Here is a 26,371-nt window from a genome sequence, read left to right on the forward strand (position 1 = left end):
CCCGAAAAGTACCTAATATTAGTTTTATGTATATTTATGTATATTTTGTATATTCTATATTCTAATCTAGGCTCCTTCAGACATGGAGGAAAGGTGATATGAGATTTTTATCAGTACATAAGCATTACGATGTTTTATTAATAATAAAGTACCTTTCGGATGAATCCAGGGTGCTGTTGAATCAGAGCAGAATTTTTCACACAGACACAACATTTTGTTTTAATTATTCACAATAAATCATTTGACAGCATTACTGTACTCTTGAGCAGGACGTTGAGTTGGAGTTTCACATGAATGAATCTGACTGGTATCAAAATACATAGCTCACACAACAAGAAGTTTCAAAACTCGCATAATAAACACAATATCTGTTATGATGGTGTTACTGTGATTTGATGAAAAGGAATGCATCTCTGACAGGACACGTCTAAAAAGAGCACTAGCACGGATTCACAAATTTATGGCAAATGACAGAAAATGCAGAACAAACCCACGAACAGCATCTGTCAGCAGGAAATGAGACACAAAACCTGATTTCAACACTTTGTTTTGAGGATTTGAGTACAGCGGAAAAGACCATTATCTTTGTACAAAGAGAAATTCACAGTGAAGAAATACGTTTTTATAAAAGGGCATTTATAAAACATCGTAACTTGCACAAGCTTGATTGAAAGTTTGTTGATAGAGTGTTCAAAGTGAGTGTAATTTTACCAAATTTATGTTCAAAACTAATTATTTGAAATGTACATGACAATAAAGGCCATAGAGAAAGAAATCGCATGAGAAAGAAAAAAGCTACAAACCAGGTGGACAAAAAAATATCAAACTTGTCTGCTGACGGTGTTTCTGTAGGACATCCTCTGTATAAATAGGTTGCAATGAATTATGTTTGACCAACTTGGACTAAGCAAGGAAAAATCACTATTAAAAGTGTATGTATATTTATATGTTAGTGTTATATTGATCTCCTGATGATCCAAAAGACCTAATGCTTTGACATTAAAAGTCAATCACATACAACTTAAAGTCAAAACATCTGGTCTGTTTAAGAAAGAGCTGAAAAAAAAAAGTAATACTTAGCAGACTTTTTTTTTAATTGATGGGTGAAATATCTTACTATATGATGCAGCAATGCCAGAAATATAACAAACTAATCCAAAACTTTATCATCGGAGTATGTATGATTTGTATGATGGGTTAGCGCTGAGAAATTCTTGACACATGCACGGGATGTGAAGAAACATTAGCTGATTTGAAATGATTTGTTTGTTGTGTAATAATAAAAAATAATAATACATTTTGAAACGAAGACAGCATGTAGAGTTCAGTGTGTAGAATTAATCACTTATCTCTGAATCCACGCCCAATACTAAACGCTCACACACTACATTAGTTTTATTGTAATTCAGTTTATATATATTATGAATTTCATTAAAAAGTAGTAATCCATAATAATCCCAACAAAGGGCATTATAAAATACAAATTCAGCAGAAAAAAAGATTATTATTTATCACAATGATCTACAATAAACAACAAATTGCTATTTCAGCATTTAAATAGCAATTTTTACATATAATACTTTTTTTAATTAAGTAATTATGAAAATGATTAGTTCTGCTTTCACAGGTAATTCTTTATGTAAGCAAATACTACCATATATAAGTGCTTTTACTTACATTTGTTCTTCTCGCCTCCTTGTTGCTGTTGAGCACCTGCTAAGATGTAAGAAGTAAGGCTGAATATTCAGCAGCGTTCCACCAGAAACAAGGTTGAACCGGTTAAAGCTCTTGACCTGCTGTAGTCCAGATCACAGCAACGACCGTCACAACAAGCAAACCCCTCACGAGGATCCCTCTTGTCTCCATTTTCACATCTTCAGCGCTCACTTGTATGAGAGAATGTTCAAGATCCTCACGAGGCCACGTTAAATAGTCAATAAAGCAGAACTTAAACTGCAGATAACCACAAAAGGAAGATGTTTTCAATCTAGTTTCTGATTTGAAGGTGATGTTTGGTATCAAGTCTTTTTATATTGCATTTTAAATAAAGGGCATTGAAAATCCAAGTTTTGTGGTAAAAACCCTACAATGGAAGCTCGTGATGAATTCAAAGGTAAATCTAACAAAAAGGAGGAATTTATGAAAGCCAAACATTATACTTTAGGTTTTTGAGACAAAGACATACGAGTAAAATGTCATTCAATCATCCTTCATCTAGAGAACAAGAGAAAACTATAATCTTAAATTCTTGCTAAAAGTGGCATCATAACAAAAGTGCTCTTGTTCTTCAAATATTGAAAGTATTTGACTCCTAAAAAAAGACCGGGTGTAAAAAAACATCCTTAGTTCAGTATCTCATTCAGACCTGGGGAAAAGATCATGTTATGAGGTGCTTTTTTATCAGCAAATATAAAGTTTTAAGATTTCATATTTATTTTAAGGTTGTAAATTTCAGGCGATTTTAATAAGGGTTCTTATTATCGGGGCAAATACATAGGCTTTTTAAAAAATGTTTCAACTCATTTCTCAAGTAATAACACAAGACTTGCGACACCTCGTGTTTATTACAAGAACTACATCTGAGTAATAAATGTCCCCTTCATTTAAGTCAAATGTGATGAGTGTGTGCTAATAATGGATGGATATGAAAAAATACCACAGATCTGAATAATAACATAGGAATATATAACTTTAAGAAATAAATATGTTAAAAAGAAAAGAAAATGAAAACATTGTCTGGAGTCTGGTTTAGTGAAACACAGATCTTGGTCTGAATGAAGATGTTCAGGAGGTCTTTTAATACATGTACAGTAGGAGTCAGATGGAAATAATAGCACCATAACTTTGGACAAGTGATCATCAAATCATTCACACTCTCACCCACAATACAGTCCGTTTATCCATCAACTTAATTCATGAGAAAATAATATGCAATAAAAGACCACAAATACTTACAACTCCTTTAATAATTTTAATAACAAAAAAAGCAGATTTTGAAGTTGAAACTGGGTGCTTCTTCAGTTATTGTATAAAGACTTTTGGTTCTATTTTTTTTTTCCAGACAATTTCGACCACATTCTCATCTCCATCACATCTTCCATGATTTATTGTTTTTAATATAATTTTGTTGAAGAAATTAGGGTAGCGCAAATGGAATAAATTGGAATAAAATAATATTCACATTCATATTTCAAATCTATTAAGAGCCAAGAGTATTAAAATTTACACACAGATGCAAGTTCAAGGACTGTCTCATTCAGCTATTAGGTCTTTAATGTAATGTGGCTGATTATATTTTAAAATTCATGTAAATTAAGCAGAAAGGTAAATAATAAAGTAATATGTGAAAAATGTCATTGTCAACACATTGTCAGGTTCATACTATAACAGTTTACTCATTTTAACATTTGATTAAAGATGAAATAAATAATAAGTAGTACGGGGTGCAAAACACAACAATAAATAAATAGTAAATAACTTGCAACCAGCCATGAAGAAAAGATAAAGATTAAGATGCTAAAGAGAAAATATGTCTTAAAACCTGAAGAAGGACCTCTTGCAGACATCCAGAAACCTTCAGAAACCTTCAGAAACATTCAGAAACATCAACACAAGCAAAACCAGTAGATGCTGATCAGTTTATTTGTAGTTTCAGACTGCAGTTGTCCAATTATTACATTGCAAAAAAATCCATTTATGTTCTCAAACAAGTCTTCTTGATTTTACCAGGATTTAAATATATTTCAGTGTGAAATATAATATATACTAATATTTTATTTATTAATTTTAACCTCTTTTGTAACAGTTCATAATTTAGTTTCTAAATAATAATTTGATCTGTCAGTGTCACATTGCACTACATTTATCTGACAACATACATAATATTTCAAATATTCAATTAAAATGAATAAGGTACAAACATTTTCTAAAAACAAAAGCAAGCTGTCATATTTTTTTTAAAAAAGTTTAAAAGTGTTAATTTCTTTAAATTGTGAAGAGTTTTAGTCACTCGTTTCTTCAGTAGATCCTCACATGAGTTCAGTCTCTAATAGATGATGTTTGTGTGACGTGTGTTTGATTTCTTGCCTTAAAAACAACAAAAACCTCATGAACACAAGAATACTACACTAAAGAATACTAGCTGGGTTTAACTTAAAAAACTACTTTATCAGTAGAGGATGTTGGAGTTGTCTGGGGTTTGTTTCTTTGAGATCTTCTGTAAAAAACAAACAAAAAACATGAATACAAGAACACTATACTGAATGAATCACAATACACTTCAAGATTTTTATGTTGTTACTGATTCTGTTATGTTTCATCATCCTTGTTAGGTTTAACTTACAGAAACTGCTTAACTTTCTCCTGCACCCATCGTTGTCTAGGATCAATGCAGAAATCTCCCCGCTCCGTCTCCAAGCTGTCAAAGAAAACATTGAAAACACAGAAATATAACATCAGATGCTGTTGATGTCTAATCATGACATGTTTTCTTTAGAAAGGAACTGATTCTTACATGACGGCCTTCACACATGGAAGAGATTCACGCTGCAACCTGAAACTGATGATGGGATCATTCACCAATGCTGAGGAGAGTTTCTTACAGCAGTTATGTGCATCTGGCTTTTGACCTTCAGCTGCAGCTACAGACAAGACAGTAAGACAAGAGAACCAGGTAAAGCTCAATATGCTGCATTGTTTCAGCAGATAGAGTAATGTATGAACAGTTAAAACTCTTCACCTGTTGTAGTCCAGAACACAGATGCAATGACCACCACAACAGTTAAACTCCTCACGAGGACCCTTGGTGTCTCCATCGTCTCAGTCGATCTTCAGCGTTCACTTCTTGTATCAGAGAGAATATAATCAAGACTCTCACTAGCTCGCCTTAAATAGTCAATAAAGCGGAACTTAAACTGCATGAGCTGCATCCTGTTCATTGTGGCCATGTTTATTTTTGTAGATGATTTAATCGTTTTTCTGTTTTATTACCATATCTTGATTTCCGTGTAGTTTAGGTTGGGAATGAGTTCAATTGTAACAGTAGGTGTAAATGTCAAGTGCTAAATTTATATATGTAAATGTAGATGGGGGATTCTCTTTTTGATGGGGGATTCTTCTTGCATGATATTTAATTTCAAATCTTGCTGTCCGTCAATGAACTGATTTTATATTTCATTTATGCTGATAAAGCACTTTATTAATATACCAAGAGGACAATTTGGCATACCAACTGAGTGTGGGTTTTTAAATATATTATATCTTGCTAGACCAGCCAGTTTTCAAATGAAGCCAAATATAAAGGAAGAGCTGATCAAAGTGGTTTGTCGGGTATTTTTGCTATAGCTGGTGGGATGGCATGCAGGTCAAGTTTTTCACACTTAAATGTTCACTGCCAGATTCTTCTGAAATGCAAAACATTGGAAACCCGGCCATTGGATCAAATGTACAACTATAAAGCTGATTTTAAAACATTGCATAAAAACTATTGAAATATATTCAAACTATAAAAATATTGACAACACTTCACAATAAGGTCTCATTTGCTGAAGGTACACTATTTTACTTTCTTTGTTTCAAGTTGATGAAGTTGAAGTTGAAGTTAATCTTCATTGTTAATCATGATCTTTTATTTAACAAAATATTTAATATTATTTATTAATCAAAAATAATATAAGTAAAATACATATTCTCAATCTTGAACACTCCAGGGAGAAAACAAAGCCCTTTTTTTAATCATCCATCACAATGAGAAAAAACAAAAAATTAATTCTTGTGCAGCAAAAGACAACTAAGCTTCACAAATGCGGGAAGTGCTTTAAGAAAAGAGTTAGAGTAGTGAAAATGAACGTTTTCACCATCAGGGTAATAATTAATCATTTCCGGTCAACATAAAATGTTGCAAAACTGCCTGGATGAAACTCCAGCATATTCAGTTATTAGACACGACTAGAACACCAAATTGGACTGGCTTTATATATGGTCACATGAAACTAAAATATATGCTTTATACCAGAAAATACTCAAGATGGATGAGGTGAACACAGGGATAAAAAGTACCCCAAGCGTACAATGAAATATTCTACTGTTTTTTGATGTTGTGGGCCTGTATTTCTGCTTTAAATGCATGGCATCATGCGATCATATGTGTCTTGTCCTGTACATACATATAGAAAAGTTGGTTTAACTTTCAGGTATAATGATAAGAGATATCAGACATGCACAATTTTGAAATAAAATGTTTGGAGGCCCAGGAAAAAGAGGAAGAAGGGTATAGTAATTAAATATTTTTTTATTATTTTATACAGATCAGTCCAGGTGTGCATTCCAAGATTTAAGACAAAAGTAAAACCGTCTGTAGGACTGTAGTTTGCACATTCATAAAAACGATAAAGAATACCATTACAGTGGAAATGTATAAATTGTCCTACAGACTGAAAGCAGAGGCCATTTGTATGGAAAACAGCAAAAGCAAAAGAAGCAAAACATGGTGAATAATAAGGTAATTCTGGGAAGAAATGTTACAAAATCAGTTATTATCAGGAAAACATCAACTATATCAACAAATAGCAGCACAAGTAGGTGGTATTATTACACTGTAAAATCGGCTGGGGAAAAAAGAACAGTTTCATGGAAGACAGAAAGGAGGAAGTAAGGATTTCTAGATTAAGGCTAGACCACACAGAACTAAATTTATATCTTGCATTAATGGGGAAACAAGTGTGATGTATTTTGACCTGATTTCACAGACTGGGTTTAGGTTAAACCAGGATTAGGCCAAAATTATAAAGTAATTTTTATAAACATTACTGGAACGTTACATTGCTGGGGTGCATCATGAAACAAAACGAAGACGCTGATATATTTAAGATAAATCAGTGCAATCTTATTTCAGTTGAAACAGCACAGACTTGCATTTTAGTCTAGGACCAGGCTTAGGACTTAAGATTTATGTTTAAAAAAGCATGTGCTTTTTAAATGTGGTAAATATGATGATTAACACAGTTATAGTCTTACACTATAAGTTTTTCTTTTTTTAATGAATTCAATCATTATTTTTAGCAATATAAAATATATATATGTATATATTGCAGTTTTAACCATTTTGGAGTTTAGATCACAGGATTATTGTGTGAGGATCATTATGACGTTTCTGCCCTTTGAGAAGAAGGTTGAGGAGCTCAGTGTGGAAGCTGGAGGAGATGAACAGTGCTAGCTGATTCATGGACTCTTACTTTGAGTAAAAAACAATCACACAGAAATACAGATTCAGATACAGAAATACATTATCACATTATCTGTCCAAAGAATAGACCTTAGACCTTAGTGTGGCTTTGTTTACAATTTCTGATTCACTTTTAAAAACCGCACCAAACCAAAAGAACACACAATATTTCTCGTTTGGAACACACCAAACATGGATGGTGTTGGAGAAGCAAAGATTAGCTGTTACAAAAAGCAAGAGCTCACAAAATCTCGAAGACTCAAACCTCCGTGGAATCAACTATTTAAAAACAACAACTAAAAAACACTCTGGAAAGAGGAATAGAGAAATGTCTGCTGCCAGAGAGAGAAAATATGTTTATAATAAAACTTCTTCCATTAGTATTACTGCTCAATTAATTAATCATTTATTGATTTAATGATTAATGCATTCTAAAAACAGATTTCAAATTCAATTCAGTTCAATACAAGTTATCTCTTTTAAGTCTAGTCGTGATTTTTATAAGCAATAGATTTATTTAGAGAGAGTCTCTTCATCCTCACAGTCTAAGAACAAACTGTTCTTCCACAAAATACATACAGTTTTGTTACTTAACCAAAGAGGACAAAAAGTTACATGATGTGTACCTGAATCATTGACCTATGCTTACATTTCTTTTTAGGAGCCTCTTCTGATCTGTGAAAGAAATTAATCTTTCCATTATGAGGTAATATTTCTACTCCTTAAACTGATTTCTGATCTTTGCACCTGAAAGTTAACCTAAAATCACCAGCGGTGTGACAAAGCCCTGCTTTTGTCCCTGAATCATTTATTCACCAAACCTGATCAAACGTCTGAGTTCAACTGTTAATTTACTCAACTTCAGACCATCCAAAATGTAGATGATTTTTTTTTCTTAAGTAGAAAAGTAATGATTTTTAGGTAAAACCATAGTTCTTGGAGATTCATAAAGTCAGAAGCTGCCTGTTTTTATATAAATAATAAAAAGCAATGGACAATATATTGAAGTCTTATGAAGCAAAATGATTGGTCTGTGCAAGAAACTGAACATTATTTATTTATATACCTTTATTGTCTGTTCATTTATAGCTTATAGGACGTTGGTTTCATCTAAAATGCAACTTACTCTAGTGAAGAAAAAAACTGTATCTCTGATGGTCCGAGAGTGAGTAAATGTATTAGCAAATTTTGACACTATTTCTTTAATGACTAAGTTGAATCATCGACTTGCTTGATTTATTCTGCATCATTGCAGATCCATTCATTCATGCGACTTTGTTTGGAACTATGTCTGTTGATGAAATAGAGCAATATCAGACATGTTTAGCCTTCCTAAAAGCATGCATCATATTTTATTATTGCGGTAATTATTGTGTTAATCTGATCCCATAATTATACATATTTATACACTTCTGACACTTTGCAGCATGCATGCCATCGCTGGTTCTCTTAGCAGCATAAAAAAATAAAAACTGAATGACACAGACACTGGGCATGCCCAAATATTCTCAGTGAAACGTCACGAGTAACATATTCTCAAAGAGCAAGAGACAACAAAAACACCCTCAAAAAACAAGACCAAAAACCTCCAAAAACATCAAATCATTATTTTTATGATAACACCACTTGATTATGGTGCTGCTAGGGTTTTATGTTAGTAAGTCTTTTACTGATACTTGAAGTTGTTTTTGAACTTTTTGCTTGGGGCTGTGCTGTTACCGTGTTCATGTTTATTTCTGTTTATGAGTCACATAAAATGTCACATAAATCAAATTTATTTAGCTGATAGTGAACTAATCAGAGGTGACACTTTATTTATGATGAAATGCATCATGACCTACTCTGTTCATTAGTTGCTGTTCTCCACTAGATGGCGTACAAGCCGTTACTGTAACAATCTAGTTAGTAGGCAGAGGAATATTTTACCCAGTATTAATTACTTCCATTAATTCTTAAAAGCCTCAAAAAGTCACAAAAAGATTATATTATCATTATAACATTCCACACAAGAGAAAAAGTCATACATATTGGGAACGTCACGAGGATGAGTAAATGATGAAAGAATTTCCCCTTCTTGTGTGAACTATTTCTCTAATGATTCAGCAGAAATATGATTTAATACAGCCCGAAGGTTCTTGTGAAAAGAAGCATAGCTTGAATGTGCATTTTTCAAAAATTGCATTTTAATTTCAAAGCAGCTTAAACAAAGCAAATAAACATTTCTTATCATTATCTTATCTTTTGTTGTTGCTTAAATAATCATGCGTGATATATATTATGATATATCTTTTCAACAGATAGATTTATTAATATGTAGATATATTTGCAGCATCCTCTTGGCCTCCATTGGCTCAGTCCACAATCTCTTTCAGACCTGGAGGAAAGTTTATAATGTTATGAGGTTTTTTTTAAATAAGCGCATAAGCGTCAGGTCGTATTAATATCAGAGCTGTACCTTTCGTACGGTTTTCGATCCAGGCCGCTTTTGGATCAGAGCAGAACTTTTCCTTCTCTGTGTAGAATCTGCAGAAAAAAAAAAGAAATCATGAAATGGAATAAACATAATATCATGCACGTTCTGTGAAATAACACTGTGTAGAGAGAGCTTACATTATAGCGTCCACACACGGACTCAGAGCATTCTGACGCTTGTATCCGATCAGTTTAACCGAGAAAGGGATTCTTCCTTTCGACACGTCCCTACAGCAGTTCACTCCGACACGAGTGGGACGACGATCTGAAAGAGAGAATGATATTGAAATCGCTACTGTATATATACTGTGAGCATACGTGTGAAAACTAGGCGATCTTGATCTTGATAAGGGCTCCATCAAAGAAAACAAAACTGCTACTGAATGCAAAAAACTGTAAAAAAAAATTCACCATCATTAAAAAGATCGCAAAAAAAATTCAATCAACTGGATTCATGAATTTAAAAAAAGAGGAAATGTTATTATTTGATAGAATTTCTTTCTAAACCAATATTTATGTTTTTCTTCGGTGGACAGTTTCATTTCCCATTGAATTTTATTGTATTTTTGCTCCATACGGTGGAAGCTAATGAGAACCGAAACTGTTTAATAATCTTTCACAGAATGATAGTAGAATTTGCATTCTTGGTAGATGAGGCCTTTAAACGTAAATACTAGTCAAAAACAAGTTGGTGTTCATTTAATGAAATCTGAGTATAAATGTAAAAAACGTTAACTCAAATTAAATGATAAACAGCGATCAAAACAAAAAGCGTTATAGAAATAGAAATTTAGCATTAAAAAAATAACTTAAAAAAACTTACAGTTGGATTGCTGTGCAGTAACACACGCAAGAATCATCATCATCATCAGAGCGAGTTTCCAGCGGAGCTGCATGATGTTGGTTTAATATATTCAGATAACCACAAGATGAAGATATTTGCAAGCTTGTTTCTGTTTTGTACATGCTATCTAGACTAGGTGTTGTTATATAGTATTTTTCAAGACAGGATATTCACTTCCTTTACATCTCTAACCAGTAAGAGTTAGCCTGCGGCCCATGTGACAAAAATCAAATCTGTGATCGCAGCAGTATTATATCCTGAAGATTTGGGGCTCTTTCTAACGTTTCTTTTTTCCAGGAGCACACGAATAAACAGCGACTACGATTTTGAAATATTGGGTGTTTGGTTACTTACAGTTGCCTTGTGCACCAGTGAAACATCCCATGAGGGCAATCAGAACAGCGATGGTGAATAATCTAGAAGTCCAGCCCATGGCTCTCGGTGTCCAGATTAAATAAAAGTTAACGGGTGTTGATTATGTGGGTGAGTTAATATGTGGAGGTCTTTTAAGAGGTACAGTGCAGCAGCAGTCGGATGGAAGTAACGCGTCACAAACTTACCACCACTTTTTGAAAGCATTGCATCAAGATATCAGAAGCATTCACACCTCTTACCGCAATACATTCAGTTTTGCCCAACAGCGTAATTTATGAGAAACTAATATCCACCCCAGCAAGCAAATGCAAAACACGCTACAACACATGAAATGAGTTTAGGGGTTAAATGAGTTTAGCTGAAAACAAAACTTAAGTTGATGTGGTGACTTTTTGATTTGAATGTTCTTTACCTTAACGGATTTTATAGCAAAAACAATTCCAACCACATTCTTCGTTTCCCATTTTTCATGATATATTGTGTTTAATCATTATGTGGGAGAAATTATAACTGGAAAAAAATTCAGTTTTAGAATAAATTGGCCAACTGCTTTGTCTTTCTAGCTATAGCTGTTTTATGTATCCTAAATATACACAAGTAATTGAATGTTACTCGCAATGTTTTAAGTATTAAGTATTTATATTTATAAATACATTTATAAATACATTTAATACATATATTTGATGATTGAAGACCACATTATTACATATTCACATATCACAGAAAAATACAATCAAATTTTCTTTATGTTTTCTTTAACCCTTTAACCCATTAAAATGTACTCTGCAATGCGTGATTCAAAATGTGTGGTGAAAACACCAATGAAAAATCAATACGGAGTATTTCCTCGTATTAACACTGTACAATAAACCATATTTAATTTCATTTATACATAAAAGAAATTTGAAAAAGAATAATTAATAAATAATCACATCATAATTGATTTCTGACAGATTTAATTTCCCCTTCTTATACTGTAGAGAAAATAATAGCTTAATAATACTAATAATAATAATAATAATAATAATAATAAAGCAATCAGTTGAATGAAAACATAAAAATACAGGGAGTTGAAGGAACATTCAACTATTGTGTTTTATAATATCTTATGTGGTTTATGATTTTTTTTTATTTTGTTTGTAATTAATTAAATTAATATATAGAAAAAGGAAAAATAGTAAAGGTTAGCACTCGAATCTATCTGGAGCAAATGTGCATAACCAATAGCATAGATTACCATAAACAGTGAAATGCCAGCAACCAGACACAAAGAAAAGACTTCAAAAAGCCAAAGAGAAAAGATGTCTTCATGTCTGATGAAGGACCTCTTGCACACATTCAGAAACATCAACCACAAGCAAATCCAGTAGATGCTGATCAGTTTATTTGTAGTTTCATATTGCAGTTTTCATTTACATCATCAAATAAAGAAAAAATAAATCCAGGTATGTTCTCATACAAATCATTCTAAAATTCACTCAGACTCACGTCTGTCTTCTTGCTAATGAGACAAGTCTATTACTTGGACATTAAGTAAAATATATTTCAATGTGAAATACAAAATATTTAAAATCACAATTATTGCAAAACAGTTTCACTATAATTCAGTTTCTGAACAGATTAACAATGGTCACCATCAAATTGTCCAACATGTATTTATAATATTTTAAAGACTCGTTTTAAATGTGCATAGTTAAAAAAAAATCCTAAAAACTACAACAAGGTTTCTTAAACTTTATACCTAGTTTTTAAATTCGTATCTACTTGTTCTCATTATTAGCTTTTTTTTAGGCATTCGTGGCTGATGAGATGTTAGTTGTTTGTGTTGATCCTCTCTCATGAGTTTGGACACTAGTAGATGATGTTCAGGATGATGTGGAAGTCTGGGGTTTGTTTCTTTGAGATCTGCTGTAAAAAAAAAAGGTGTGAATACAAGAATGCTATGCTAAATACATCACAATACACTTTATAATCTTTTTATGTTGTTACTGATTCTGTTATGTTTCATCATCCTTGTTAGGTTTAACTTACAGAAACTGCTTAACTTTCTCCTGCACCCATTTTTGTCTAGGATCAATGCAGAAATCTCCCCGCTCCGTCTCCAAGCTGTTAAAGACAATGAAAACATTGAAAACACAGAAATATAACATCAGATGCTGTTGATGTCTAATCATGACATGTTTTCTTTAGAAAGGAACTGATTCTTACACGACGGCCTTCACACATGGAAGAGATTGACGCTGCAACCTGAAACTGATGATGGGATCATTCACCAATGATGAGGAGACTTTAGTACAGCAGTTATGTGCATCTGCCCTTTGAAGATCTCCAGCTGCAGTTACAGAAAGACAAGAGAACCAGGTAAAGCTCAATATTCTGCATTGTTTCAGCAGATAGAGTAATGTATGAACAGTTAAAACTCTTCACCTGTTGTAGTCCAGAACACAGATGCAATGACCACCGCAACAGTTAAACTCCTCACGAGGACCCTTGGTGTCTCCATCGTCTCAGTCGATCTTCAGCGTTCACTTCTTGTATCAGAGAGAATATATTCAAGACTCTCACTAGCTCGCCTTAAATAGTCAATAAAGCGGAACTTAAACGCATGGGCTGCATCCTGTTCATTGCGGCCATGTTTATTTTTATGGATGATTTCATCATTGTTCTGTTACATCAACATATCTAGATTTTCATGTAGTTTATATTGGGAGTGAACTCAATTGTCATAGTAGGCGTAAATGTCAAGTGCTTAATTAATATATGTAAATGCAGATGGGGAATACCTGCTTGGGAAAAAAAATCTTACTTGACTTTTAATGTCTAACCTTGCTGTTAGTTTAGTTTGGCTACTTTTAATATGCCAATAGAACAAATTTAGTGTACTAATAACCCCCCCCCCTTTAATTCAGTAATTTAAATATATTTCATCTTATAAAGTTGACCAGTTGAAGCAAACTAGGAAGGCAGAGCTTACTTCACCCTTTAGGATGTATGTTGGGGAGTTTTGCTAGCTGGTGGGACGGCATGGGTCAGGTTTTTCCATTTCACAATATTTTCACACTCAGCTGCTCCATACTGTCAGATACTTCTGAAATACAGGCCACCGTTTCGGTTTGTCCTCACGACGCCAACGTTTACTGACAGACTGGAACACATTCATGGAAGTCTAATATATTTTGACATTGGATATATAAAAACAAAAATAACGTAATAAAATGTGTAATAAAATGAATGAAAGACAGAACAAAAGCACTCAAAAAAGATGAACGTTATTATACACCAAAAAAACATTTTACATTCCTTCAAATATCTTCTTTTGTGTTCCGTGGATGAAATATTCCAGTCATATTCCTTCCTGTTTCATGGGGGTATAAATATAGGGTAAAACAAAAGCCAAATTCCCCTAATCATCACCACATTGAGTAAAAAAAAGAGAATATAGTTGAGTAGAATTTTACTCTTAAGTGTATTAAAACTCTAAGAATTATGTAATTTGATTCTTATTCCTGGATTTAAGAATCTAATTGTCTAAAAGGGATCTAATTGTCTCAGCTTTATTGGAGATAAACATATAAGACTATTTAGCTTTTTCAGTTTGTTATTTTTCAGGTTTTTGACAGATTACTAAAATATTTGTTTTCTTTCTTTATTATGGCATTTAGTGCAATAATAGCATGGCATTTAGTTGGAAAAAATAGACCTTTTTTCCCCTTGAACACAAGTTTGTGTCTTTTCCTCGCAAGAGTCGCTCTCAGATTGGTCCTGTGTCACTCTTATGCTAAGGTTCCTAGTTAGTTATTTTATTGCTAGTTAGTTGACTAAGGTTCCTAGTTAGTTATTTAGTTAATTGTTAATCATGAGTTAATTAGAAGCTTTAAGTATACAGGCCTTGAAGTGTAGCAAAAGACTGTTGATCTTCGTTAAATAAAAAATGGCATTAAAAGCGTTAAAAATCCCACTTCTGTCATCACATCAATAATTGTGATGTTTCAATCAGCTAAACATGTTAGAAATACACAGTGAGGAGAGTTTGAGTGACCACAGCTGGAGAACGGCAGAGATTAGTTGAATTTTGGAGATAAAAGCCTCAACCTGTTAAACAATCAATAGCCTCTGCTTTCATTTAAAAACGAACCTCCAACATAAAATAGGACTTGCTTCTGTGATCAGATGAGAATAAAAAAGAGGTTTTTGGCAGACACAAGAAGGGTTAAAAGGGATATACAATGGTTAAAATGTAGTATTTATTTATTTATTTTTTTATTCATTTATTTATCTTTAATTTATAATTAATTATCATTAATTTATGATTGTAATGGACACGTTGGTGATTACTTTCAAGTCTGAGATGAGTTCTCACAGCATTAGACTAAACATTTCCTACACAAGCACATTCTAAGACATGTCTGACTGTTATTAGTCTGGAGGAAGATGATGCACAGTTCCCATCATTAGAGTGGTATAGAGAAACGGAACATGTGACTCTGTTTTTCATCAGACAGTCATAGGGTATGAGTGTGTGTGTGTGAGTGTGTGTGTGTGTTTGAAAGAGAGAGAGAGAGAGAGAGTGTTTTTGTCTCATCTGTACTGTGACCTCTAGCTTAAATCTGTGAGAAAATACACACGCTACCCACAAAGACCCTCCTTAGATGTTCTGATGGTTTTAAATCAGTTCATAAGACGTCAATAACCTCTCCTCATTTTTGTAGGCCTCAGGCCTTTTATCAAAAGTTAAGACAGCCACAAGAGAAATTCAGAAATAAACAAAAATGTAAAAATTGAAAGTTAATAAAAATAGTTTTTAGAAGAACGTGATTCTAGAAGCAAATATTTAAAGTGTTTATTGAACTTTCTCTTTGTTTTCATACATATTACATCCAATAAGCTCAAAGCACTTTAACTGGCGTTTGTTATAAGTTAGAGAAAAATAATGAATATTATATATGTCATTATAGGAAAATAAATATATACTCTTTTAAATAAAAAAATAAATTAAACAAACAAAAAATAGTACTTATAGCAAATGCAGAATACATACAATTTTGAAAAGAAAATAAAGGTTAATAAATTAAGCACGATAAATAAAACTAGAACGTCAATATTTGAAAAATAAATAAAAAGAAAAATGGATAACCGTACTTAGACTGCACTGCAGCTAAGTGTGAAAGCGAACTGCGTGTTTTTTCCTTTGCGCAATACGTTCAACATATTACAGCAAAGAAGAGTCGTGCGTGTTTACGGTTAAGAGCAGAATTGTGTAGTACAGGGTATAGCTTTTCTGGCTAACAGTTCACAGATGTTTGTTCTCTACATAGATTTAGATGAATTTATACACTCCACGCCATACTGTTGAATTAGAACAGAAGAAAAACAGGTTAGGAAGTGGCCCTTTAAACCAATATACAGTATACTGTGTTTTTATAAACCGTGCTGAGGTTGTTGTATTTTATTCAGTTCAGTCGCTCTGCGTTACTCTTTGCACGCTTTACATTATACGTCATAATCTGTGAACACTAACCTTTCGTAGACGCTCTTTTCTTTGATCGAGCCACGTAGCATTAGGATCAATGCAGTGCAGCCAGTTGTTTTTATCAACAAACCTGTGAAAATGAAAGGGTCAAATGCATTTAGACCGCATATACTGACAAAATAAAAATATGTGCAGCAAAATGATTTTTGACAAGAGAGTTGACAGCCAGGTGATTATTTTTTAAATGGACTGACTTACACCACAGCCTCGAGACATTTGCTTGTCGCTCGAAGGGTGAGACAGCTTATGATTTTAATCTTTGGTTCTTTAGTCTTGAGGTTCTCGCAGCAGGTCGTCCATTTAGGGTCATGAGAGATCACTGCAAGCGGACAGAAACACATCCGTACATAAACGTTTCTCCCATTTTAGCTCAATTTCAAATAAAGCAAAACCGCATAAAAGTTCTTTTGAGCAGAGTATTCTTAAGCTATTGACCAATACTTTTTTTCCTTGTTCTAAATTTAATTTAATTAGGTTTATTGTTGAAAACCTTTTTTTTTTATATTATAAGATTCTTTTCAATTAAATGTAACAATTTTCTTTATGCAAATGACAGTTTGTGTATGGCAGTGCGGTAATTAAAAGAACACTCACCTCCTGATGTAAAAGCACACAGGAATATAACCAAAGAAAGCAAACAGATCATTTGTTGAGGTGCTGAGGACAGGTGCATGTTTGCCGATGGATCCTGGGCTCTCTTAGATTCCAAAAACTGTTTGCTGCTTTTGGGCCGCTATTGCTTTTTATGTCCTCAGAAAGGGGAAGTATTGTCTTCGTTCATGCTTCACAATGGAATAACTTACGCCATGATTAATCACTCTGCAGCATGACATGAACAGAGTCACTGCAATTACTTCCAAAAGACGAACATTTACAGTTATCTAAGTTGTTGCTTCATAGAAACATTAGCTAAATGATTCTGCAAAATTATCTGATATGACGTGTCAAGGATGACAGGAGAGTATCGCCGTGTGCGGGGGGTGAAATTTGTCATTTGGACGTACGAAGGGGTCAAAAATACAAAACTGAATAATAATCATGTCATGCTATAGTCTGATTAGGATGATGATGCTCTGTAGGTATTCCTACATTTTGCTAGAATGAGTTAACACTGTCAACAAGTGTATTATTACAATATGGCCTGGTTTCTTAGACTGGGCTCGACCTAAAACAAAATAAGAAAATAGGAAAAAAACCACTGATGTGCATCATTTGAAACAACAAATGCATGTTTTAAGTTTCTTTCGGGTTGAAAGAGCTCAGATTTACATTTTAGTCTAGGATTAGGCTTAAAACTTGAAAAAAGGGGTACATGATTAAAGCTTAAAGCTGGAGTTACTTTGTGTCTATGAAGAATACCTACCCACCGAATATATATGCTTATTATGGGTTTATTATAGTTATTCAGGACAAGCCAAAAACATGGCACGGAAAATGGATTCATGCTGTAAATGGGTTTTATTTAAATTTTGTAACAGTTTATGTAAACTATATTTTAACAGTTTCAAATAATTTATGCAGTAAGGATATAAGTGAAAGACTGAAAAGTGAAACCAGTAATAATTTAACTACACAGCAGTTTGTGAGAACAAACCACAGCATGTTTCCTTTGTGCAAAATGTTCAAATGAAAAAAAAAGTGTTGCATGCAAAAAAAAAAAGAAAAGAAAAAAAGCAGACATTAGGCCAGTACTTTTTTTTGTTTTTGGAAAAAAAACTGATGGGTAAAATACAAAAAAATGTAAAAACTTTGCTGAAAATGTATTCAAGATTAGTGATGGGCAATGATAAATTTGTTAAGGATCATATAATAATACAATAATACATTATTATGATATAATAATACATTTTTTTCAACAGCTTCAAGATAAAGACGTTTTAGCGAGGATTTTTACTTTCAAGTAAAAGCTGTAGTTTTTAAAGTTGTGGTTCAAAACTATTCTTTATCATCAGAACATTAACCTCTGCGTATTGTAATGAGTGACAATGGGTTTTGTGCTGCGTGACTCCAATGACACGTCCTGATGAGTTGAATGTGTTCCTAGGTCAGATAAACCTAAGCTTCCTATGACTAGTGCCTAAAATCAGATTGAATCAGAACACTGACTGTAAACCTACACTTTACAAATACTATAAACTGGTTCTTCAAATCTGATTGGTTAATCATAATGTTGTTCCAGGGTCAACAAAGATGTTGATCCAGGAACACGTCGCACTCTGCAAAATCAGGTTCTGCCTGAGGGCACATTTTTAATCTTCAGCAAATATTAAAAATATTACTTTTTGAGCACCTTGAGTTCACAGTAGTAGCAGCTTGAGATAGGACGCAGATGTACATTTGTTCAAAAGTGAAGTTAAGAAAATTGTCTCTGATGGTAAACAAAACATGTTTTACGTGACAATTGTAATATGTTAAAAAATCTCGATGTGTAACTTAAATTGCTACATTTTTTTTGATTGCCAGTTGCTGTTACACTTTTTAATAGGGAAGTATAAATATCAAATGCTGTTATAAGTGTTGTTGTAATTACAGAATTGTGTGCTAATGTGTTGTAATGTAATTTAATGTAAAGTGTTGACCTGGCCAGGCCATGATTGTTGTCACAACTGGTCTATAAGGCAGACAAGGATTCAATTAGCAGGTGAGTTTATTCACAGATTCAATTCAAGAGGGAGAGAGTCCTTAAACTCGAAAGCAACAGATAGTTTTTCTCAGATAGTTCCTTGAGATATTCTATCTCCTATATTCTATTATTTTCAAATATTAGCATCTATAAAAATTGTAACAACCTTGGGTTAAAGGGTTGGACTCGCAAGCCATGCTTCCTAGTCTCAATATTGGCAGGAGGTGTAGGTGGGGAAAATAATTTACCAGCGCTCTCTTCCACCTTCAATACCAAGACCACAACATAAATAACGCTCAGGGTGTGTGTGTGTGTGTACCCAATGCTGTATGTAAACATGGATGAGTTAAATCATTATATGTAAAGCATTGACTCTTTTATTACAATTAACCTAAATGGTCTTCCATTTAGCATATAATTAGATCAAAACCTGCTCTCATGAAAATATGTACCTCTGCAACACTGTTTTTGCGTACTTTACTGCAAGTTTCGTTGCGGTTTCAAAGAGAAATGCTCACTCTGTAGTGCCCTGAACCCTGGCACATTTTTGTATGTTGGCATAGATACATATTGCCGTGTTTTTATTACGTTGCTTCAAGTATATATTGTGACATATATTCAGAATTCAGATATTCGGGGACTGTCACTAAAGGCTAACGCTCTATCATGTTGGAAATATCAGCCTGATCTAAGAGCAATTTGAACATATTTTATAAAGTTTGTCATTTGTGCAAGTGAGGCTGTATACATTTCTACTAATTAGCCACCTCGTAAAATATGTATGAATACTGTTTTGTTCCACTTTTGGCAAGAAATATATCAAACATTTATCTAACTCTTGTAACTGTCTTATTAATAAAAATTATATCACAATAATAAATTATCATGTGTGCCCAGCCCTATTAGTTTCTTTTTCAAAACAGATTTTTAGCAGTATATCACTTGCTGAGCAGTAGATCCTCTGATGTGAATGGGTGCCACCAGATTAACATCCTGAAGCCAAAAGATTTGTGTTTGTAATAAACAAATCCATCAAGCAGTTTGAGCTTTCATTCTGACGGCACCCATTCACTACTGAGGATCAATGTGACCATAATTAAATAAAGCAAAATGTAATTCAGTGAAAAAAAATATAATAAATGCAGAACATTGAAGGTATCGGTAGTAATCACACACACACACACAGACTGAATTTTTTTTTCAAATTCGGACGTGTGACTACACCTTGCAGCTGCATAGAAAAAGCCTTCGTGATCATTTTCAATGTGACCACTAGCCCTGGTCTTCAGTATGCCTCATTGCCATATTTGGTCTTACCATAAAGGCTGTGAATGTCACTTTCCACATCCTCTTCTCGTTTGTACACATATGTAATAAGGGAATATACCACATACAAAATTAGCATCCGGTGCAATACATTCCAGCCAAGATGAGTTATTTTTATGTGTGATGGACAGTTATAGTCCAAGTGAGTTTGAGCCGTTAGTCAGAGTCAGGACAGGAAATCCCCACAGTCACATGACAGCAGCGTCATGGTTTTAAGAGGATGTCTTTAGAGCTTTCCTCTGCATCATTTTGGTAATATCAAAGCTTCATGTAGTTTTGAAAGGTGAGGGGCTATTTTTTCCATCATTGTCTTTCTGTGGTTTATAGATTAGCCGCAGTGCCAACATGCTTTTCTGTCTTGTGCTGCTTTACCAACACACAGGAGACTGAGGAACTACTGGGTTAATAGTCATGGAATTTAAAAAGCTCAGTCTCAGACTCATTCTCAAATAACTGCTGTGACTCAGCAAACATATACTCATGAAAATATATCTCAATACACAGTGTACATCTACATAGATTAACAAGTACAAAGTATACAATGCAAAGTGTACGATACAATATAGCAGACCGGTTTAGCAATATAAACATATTCATAAAAAGAAGTATTACTATTAATATCAAACCAAGAATTAGACATGGAATGCATGATATGTATTGGTACCATGTGATATAGAGTTTTATTTTCTTAAATATTAAACCCGAATAATGAAGAGATTAGTTAAGTATAAAAATATGGGTAAATAAATAAAGTATAAAATAACACTTTATATTATAAATTATATATTATAATTTATATAACACATATTCACTATTAACTAAGGCTTTTCCTCAATAAACGTAAAAACAAAGGTAGTTGTACTATTGTTTAGGTATAGTGTATGGTTACAAAAATCTAAAATATGGTAATGTATAATAATAACAATAATAATAATAATAATAAATGAATATGCGCATGATAAATCCTAATATGCTACAAATATGCTTGTTAATAAGCAAGTAGTTAAAAGTAAACAGTAGTTCTGAATCTAAATTGTTGTCAAGTAGATGTGCATGTGCAAATATACATTTAATTTTTAGCAAATCCCAATGTGAATATCCATTATTTCATACTGTACATTATATGTACAGTGTTGCTTCATATCCTTTACATTAAAATGAATATATTAATTTAAAAAAATGTGTATGAATAATTATCACATCAGACTAAATTTTAATACTGGTGCATCTCAAAAATAATTTAATGCTCACTCTTATTTATTATTTATTTGTCTGTTTATTTATTATTGTGTGTGTCTCAGTGCTGATATCCTTATCATTTATCATTGTAAGTCATCTAGTCATTTTGTGTTTTGACACAAGGATTATTTTAGGAGCTGGATGACGCTGTAAGAGGGGTCACTGGTTTCCTGGATCTCACCTCATCCCTGTCCTGGGAGTGAGACAGACTGTCATCTTGAAATATTCTCCACCCTTTACTCCCATGTCTAGGACTGATATTGTCACATGGATTTTTTAAAAAGCGGCTTTAAACATTCAAACGCATTAAAAAGTCTCTGTGACCCTTGGGTTGATTTGTGTTGCAGTGTTTCTAAGGAAAGCTCAAGTGTTCGTGTAGGCGATGCATGCAAAGAATGCAAAGCAAGACTAAAACCACAGCTCAGAGTTGCTAAGTAGTCAAAATGAAATCATCCCACGTTTCTTACGGCTTAGTCAATGAAACTATATTAATAACACTCTTCATACGCTATATGCACCCTCATGGTGGCCCACACATTTAACCTCATGCATTTCAAAATGTGTGCTTTACAAAATGGAAACAAAGTCTACAGCCGTATGTCAGTAAAAGTCGGAATCAAGCTTCTGTTAAACTGTCATATTATTAATAGTATAACACTGTAAACATTTATGCGTACTTTGAGTTCATTTAGACAATGCTTGTGCTTTAATATCTCTGACTTGTAACCTTAGCCTTGTTAGCGGTTAGCACTTAGCCAAACCACAGATGAATGCTGATAACAAAATATACAGACATGAAAGAATCTGCATCACATCCTCTTTTGAGAAGCACTGTATAGCCTACTATAGTTTTACATTTACATATGTTTTTTGGAAGATTTTGAAGCTTGTTTATACAGATAAGCGTATTGTTTACTGAGTTGTCATGCGCTGTTAGATACATTGTTTTACTCAGCTAAGCAAAGTTCCCTGTGTGAAAGATATAAAACTAGTTATAATTAAACTTTGTTATAAAAAACACAGATAGAGAAACACACATTTGTGTAACTGGGCATTTGATTCAAAACCTTATAATGACAGAGACGGTGCCCTTGTGATAACTGTGTGAGAACAAGCATCACACCATGATCTGCAATGACTAATCGATATACATCATCACTTGTTTGAGTAAAATAGGCTTTATACGAGTCATTGCTTGATTTACAAACATTTACCATGGTAACCAGTTTCCACCAAAATACCTAACAAGTACTAAAATAACAACGCGACACACTTTCAGAATCTTTCTGGCATTTTATTTTCATTTAATAATTACTTTTATTTTAATTCATTTAATTGTATTTTATGTAATTTAATTAAATTCTATAATTCTATTATATATATATATATATATATATATATATATATATATATATATATATATATATATATATATATATATATATATATTTTTTTTTTTTTTTTTTTTTTTATGGTGATACACAGAAGTATTACACTTTGGTACCTATGGTATGTGGACGGAGACTTACCCTGATAAATTTGTGTAAGGGTGCTACCCAGAATAATACGAAACAGTTATGTTTACACATTTCTTTGAATATGAAACTATCTCTGCTAGCCTGGCTTCACTAAGTGAGCTTCACTATATTGAGGCTGTTTATGTGAACATTTATTCTAAATGAAGAGAGTGTGTGTGTTTGAACTGAGACAGAAGTACATTTTAAGGCAGGCCTGCATGACTTCCTATCAGTTGTGCAATTAGAAAAACATTTATGAATGCCAGTAGCGCCCCCTCGTGATTGACTTTGTTTCTTTTTTGATTTATTGAGTTTATTAGCAGTTAGCACTTATCCAAACCACAGATGAATGCTGATAACAGGAAATACAAAATATTCAGACGTGAAAAATGTGAACTTGCGGACTGCACACTTAATCTGTTGACCGCAGTACATTTTAAGGTACGCCACTTATCATTTGTGTAATTAAATAAACATTATTAGTGCCAGCAGCGCCCCCTGGCGATAGACTTTATTTTACTTTTTTCTTTTTTGTTACATGCTGCCATCTGTTGAGTGCCCATGTCTCTTTGAACGTTGAGAGCCCATTTTCTTTTTTTAATGGGTTAAATATCTAGTTCTATTGCATTTTCACACTTCATATTTCTCTTTGTATTGCACTTTATTCATCCCTTTGAAAAGCAACAACTCGACAACCACTGACAACCCCCCCCCTTTCCTGTTTCTGTCGACATTCTGTCAAATATAGGTGTGAAGACTTATGTTCATCACATTTTACACAACCTATTTCATCTGAGCAAGACAGACTAAATGTTCTTTGATTTAATTTTACCTGTTTGATTTGAAAACAAGAGGCTTGGAGATGCACAATGGCTATACACAAATAATTATATTTTAACTCTGTGCTCAGTGGCTGTTAACATTCTCTGTTATTCTGATTATTCATGTGTGAATTACGGCTCAGACCAACAGTTCCTGCTCCATCAACAACCCCCTACTGGTTTATGTTGTAACTACACCTTCATTCAGGTAAAAAAAGCAATGCATTCTGATGAAATAACACAATTTTAAAACATAAACTACAATGGTGATATTTTCTTACAGTATACAGGCTTTTGTGGTGTCACTGTGGTCATGAAGTCGTTTTCTTCCGGCTCCATGGTGATTAGTCACTTGACATTTATAGCTCAGGCTTCAAGATCAAGGGTTTTAAAGAGCATCGTGTTATATCCAGTGATATGCAATAAAACCTTTTCTAGTGTAAATAGTTTTCTCAGCTTGGTGCCCTCAAACGCTACACCACAATCTGTAGTTTTGCTGTTATATTTCTGGTCCATGCTTGGTGTTGCTGCAAAGAAATTTCCTGTCAGGTATGAGAAAGGTCTGATCTATCAGTCAATCAATCAATCGGTCTGGCTCAGCGGAAATCACAAATGCTTGCATTCAGTGATAGCGTGCCACATGCTGTGCAGAGGAATGTGTCTTAGACCTTAGAAATGTTGTGGGCCACTTGCAGGCTCTGCCAAGCCTCATTCGATCTTTACACAGAACATGCGAAAGGTCACATGATGTTGCAGTACACCACAATGACTTTCCTTAGTTTGTCAGACATCTATATGCACGTCAAAAGATGCCCACTTAATCTCATCAGCTATGCTTTCTGTAAATATTTTACAATATCAAGTTACACTTTACTTTTAAAGGTATCCTTGTTACGGTGTAATTAAGATTACTTAGGTTAGGAGTAAGGTTTAAGGTTAGTTTGCATACTTTATTGTTATTCCTATATAAAAGTGTAACAAGGACGTTGTAAAATTAGATTTTAACTGTATTGTTATTGCATGTGTAATGTACAGCGTGTCTTGATTTTGCTGAGCTCGATGCATTCATAGGTTAACATATTTGTTGACCCTGGAACAACATTTTAATCCAAAAATTGGTCTTGGTGTGTTTCTACACCCAAACCTTAACCGTGAGTGATGCCTAAAATCAGAGGAAATGATAAATGAATGAACGTTTAGTTTAGCTCCACTCATTACTTAGCATCCAAACCACCATGTATGGCGGAAAGGAACTTTGCACTTAGGTCGAAGTGCTGTGAAGTGCTTTCACAGTTATCACAGTTAGTTATCTTTTGTTATCAGTTGTTACCATACTTACTTGTGTAACTAGTAATGTAACCGTCTTTAAATAGGGAAAACGTGGAAGTGTTTGGCGGTTTCTAAATTCATCCCTGCTTGGATCCTATGGAATTAATTGATCTTAGCTAACGGTAACGTAGTGGCACCGCCTGCTAAAGTGATTAAGAGCATGCACGGAGACAGGAGATATGTATTAACTGGTCTGAGCTGAGAGAAGAATAGTGGAATATGGAATATGGAGTAGTGGAAAAGTGGAATAAAAACGGTGGAGTTTTCCTTTAAGCCTCAACTTCACAAAAACTGTAAAATGGTTCATAAATATTATTAGTATAATATAGAGATGGGTGGTTATGAACATACTATACAGATAGATTATACTGTAAATGTATGTACACTATAAGCAAAAACTATGAAGATTATTACCTATAATGTATATGCATAAGGTAGACAGTAAGCTATATAAACTAGTGCGAAAATGAAATTAATTAAAAAAATGTCTAGTACACAGTACACAGCGTGTAGATCCTTTATTTTATGGAAAATAACTACCCAATATTAAACCTGATGTCTCTTCACAATATTAAGGCCTTCAAACCTAAACACTCACTGGAAAGTATTTGATTTCAATATCAATAAATTGCATTAACAATTCAACTTTAAACTATTTAAATAGGTTTTTCCATTTTTTATCATCACATTAATTATTTCCAGACGAAACGCTTGCCTGTGACTTAATGGGTTTGATTATTAGAAATTGTGTCCTTTGTACTTGGAAAAAGCATACACACAGTATGCTTAATGCGTATTTCCCCCCAAGTTGGGTGAATGACCACAGAGACTTTGTCACAGCAGCCCCTTCTAAACACTAACCACACCAGCAGGCTGCAGGAAACCAACACTAGCTCTCAATATTACCAAGTTAGAAAGTCATGAAGAGCAATTTCTTTATGTTTACAATGCCTTTTATTTTTCTCAATAAATATTACCTCATAATAAATATATAACACATGTACACATATTATAAGCAAATATTTTAATATATAAAATAACTTTTAATTGAACAATTTCTTACTTATATATTA

The 26,371-nt window shown here is 33.4% G+C and overlaps 2 protein-coding genes across 4 annotated transcripts; both read right to left on the reverse strand.

The window, feature by feature from the left end:
• Positions 1-3,626: 3,626 nt before the first annotated feature.
• Positions 3,627-4,871, reverse strand: LOC122330037 (C-C motif chemokine 2-like). 2 transcript variants are annotated; one of them, XM_043226823.1, is made up of 5 exons: positions 4,739-4,871; positions 4,514-4,640; positions 4,343-4,417; positions 4,165-4,216; positions 3,627-4,086 (listed from the first exon to the last, which is right to left on the reverse strand). In XM_043226823.1, exons 1-5 carry the CDS (start codon positions 4,812-4,814, stop codon positions 4,039-4,041), a joined length of 378 nt encoding a protein of 125 aa, XP_043082758.1. In that variant the 5' UTR covers positions 4,815-4,871; the 3' UTR covers positions 3,627-4,038. The 2 variants fall into 2 exon arrangements, with proteins under 2 accessions (XP_043082758.1, XP_043082759.1); XM_043226824.1 differs by having other exon boundaries at positions 3,627-4,087; positions 4,126-4,216.
• Positions 4,872-9,469: 4,598 nt separating this feature from the next.
• On the reverse strand, positions 9,470-11,089 carry ccl34b.4 (chemokine (C-C motif) ligand 34b, duplicate 4). 2 transcript variants are annotated; one of them, XM_043226825.1, is made up of 4 exons: positions 10,893-11,089; positions 9,833-9,959; positions 9,678-9,745; positions 9,470-9,596 (listed from the first exon to the last, which is right to left on the reverse strand). In XM_043226825.1, exons 1-4 carry the CDS (start codon positions 10,969-10,971, stop codon positions 9,574-9,576), a joined length of 297 nt encoding a protein of 98 aa, XP_043082760.1. In that variant the 5' UTR covers positions 10,972-11,089; the 3' UTR covers positions 9,470-9,573. The 2 variants fall into 2 exon arrangements, with proteins under 2 accessions (XP_043082760.1, XP_043082762.1); XM_043226827.1 differs by lacking the exon at positions 10,893-11,089 and adding an exon at positions 10,518-10,836.
• Between the last annotated feature and the right edge of the window lie 15,282 nt (positions 11,090-26,371).

Source organism: Puntigrus tetrazona, chromosome 24 (assembly GCF_018831695.1).
Source record: "Puntigrus tetrazona isolate hp1 chromosome 24, ASM1883169v1, whole genome shotgun sequence".
NCBI lineage: Eukaryota > Metazoa > Chordata > Actinopteri > Cypriniformes > Cyprinidae > Puntigrus > Puntigrus tetrazona.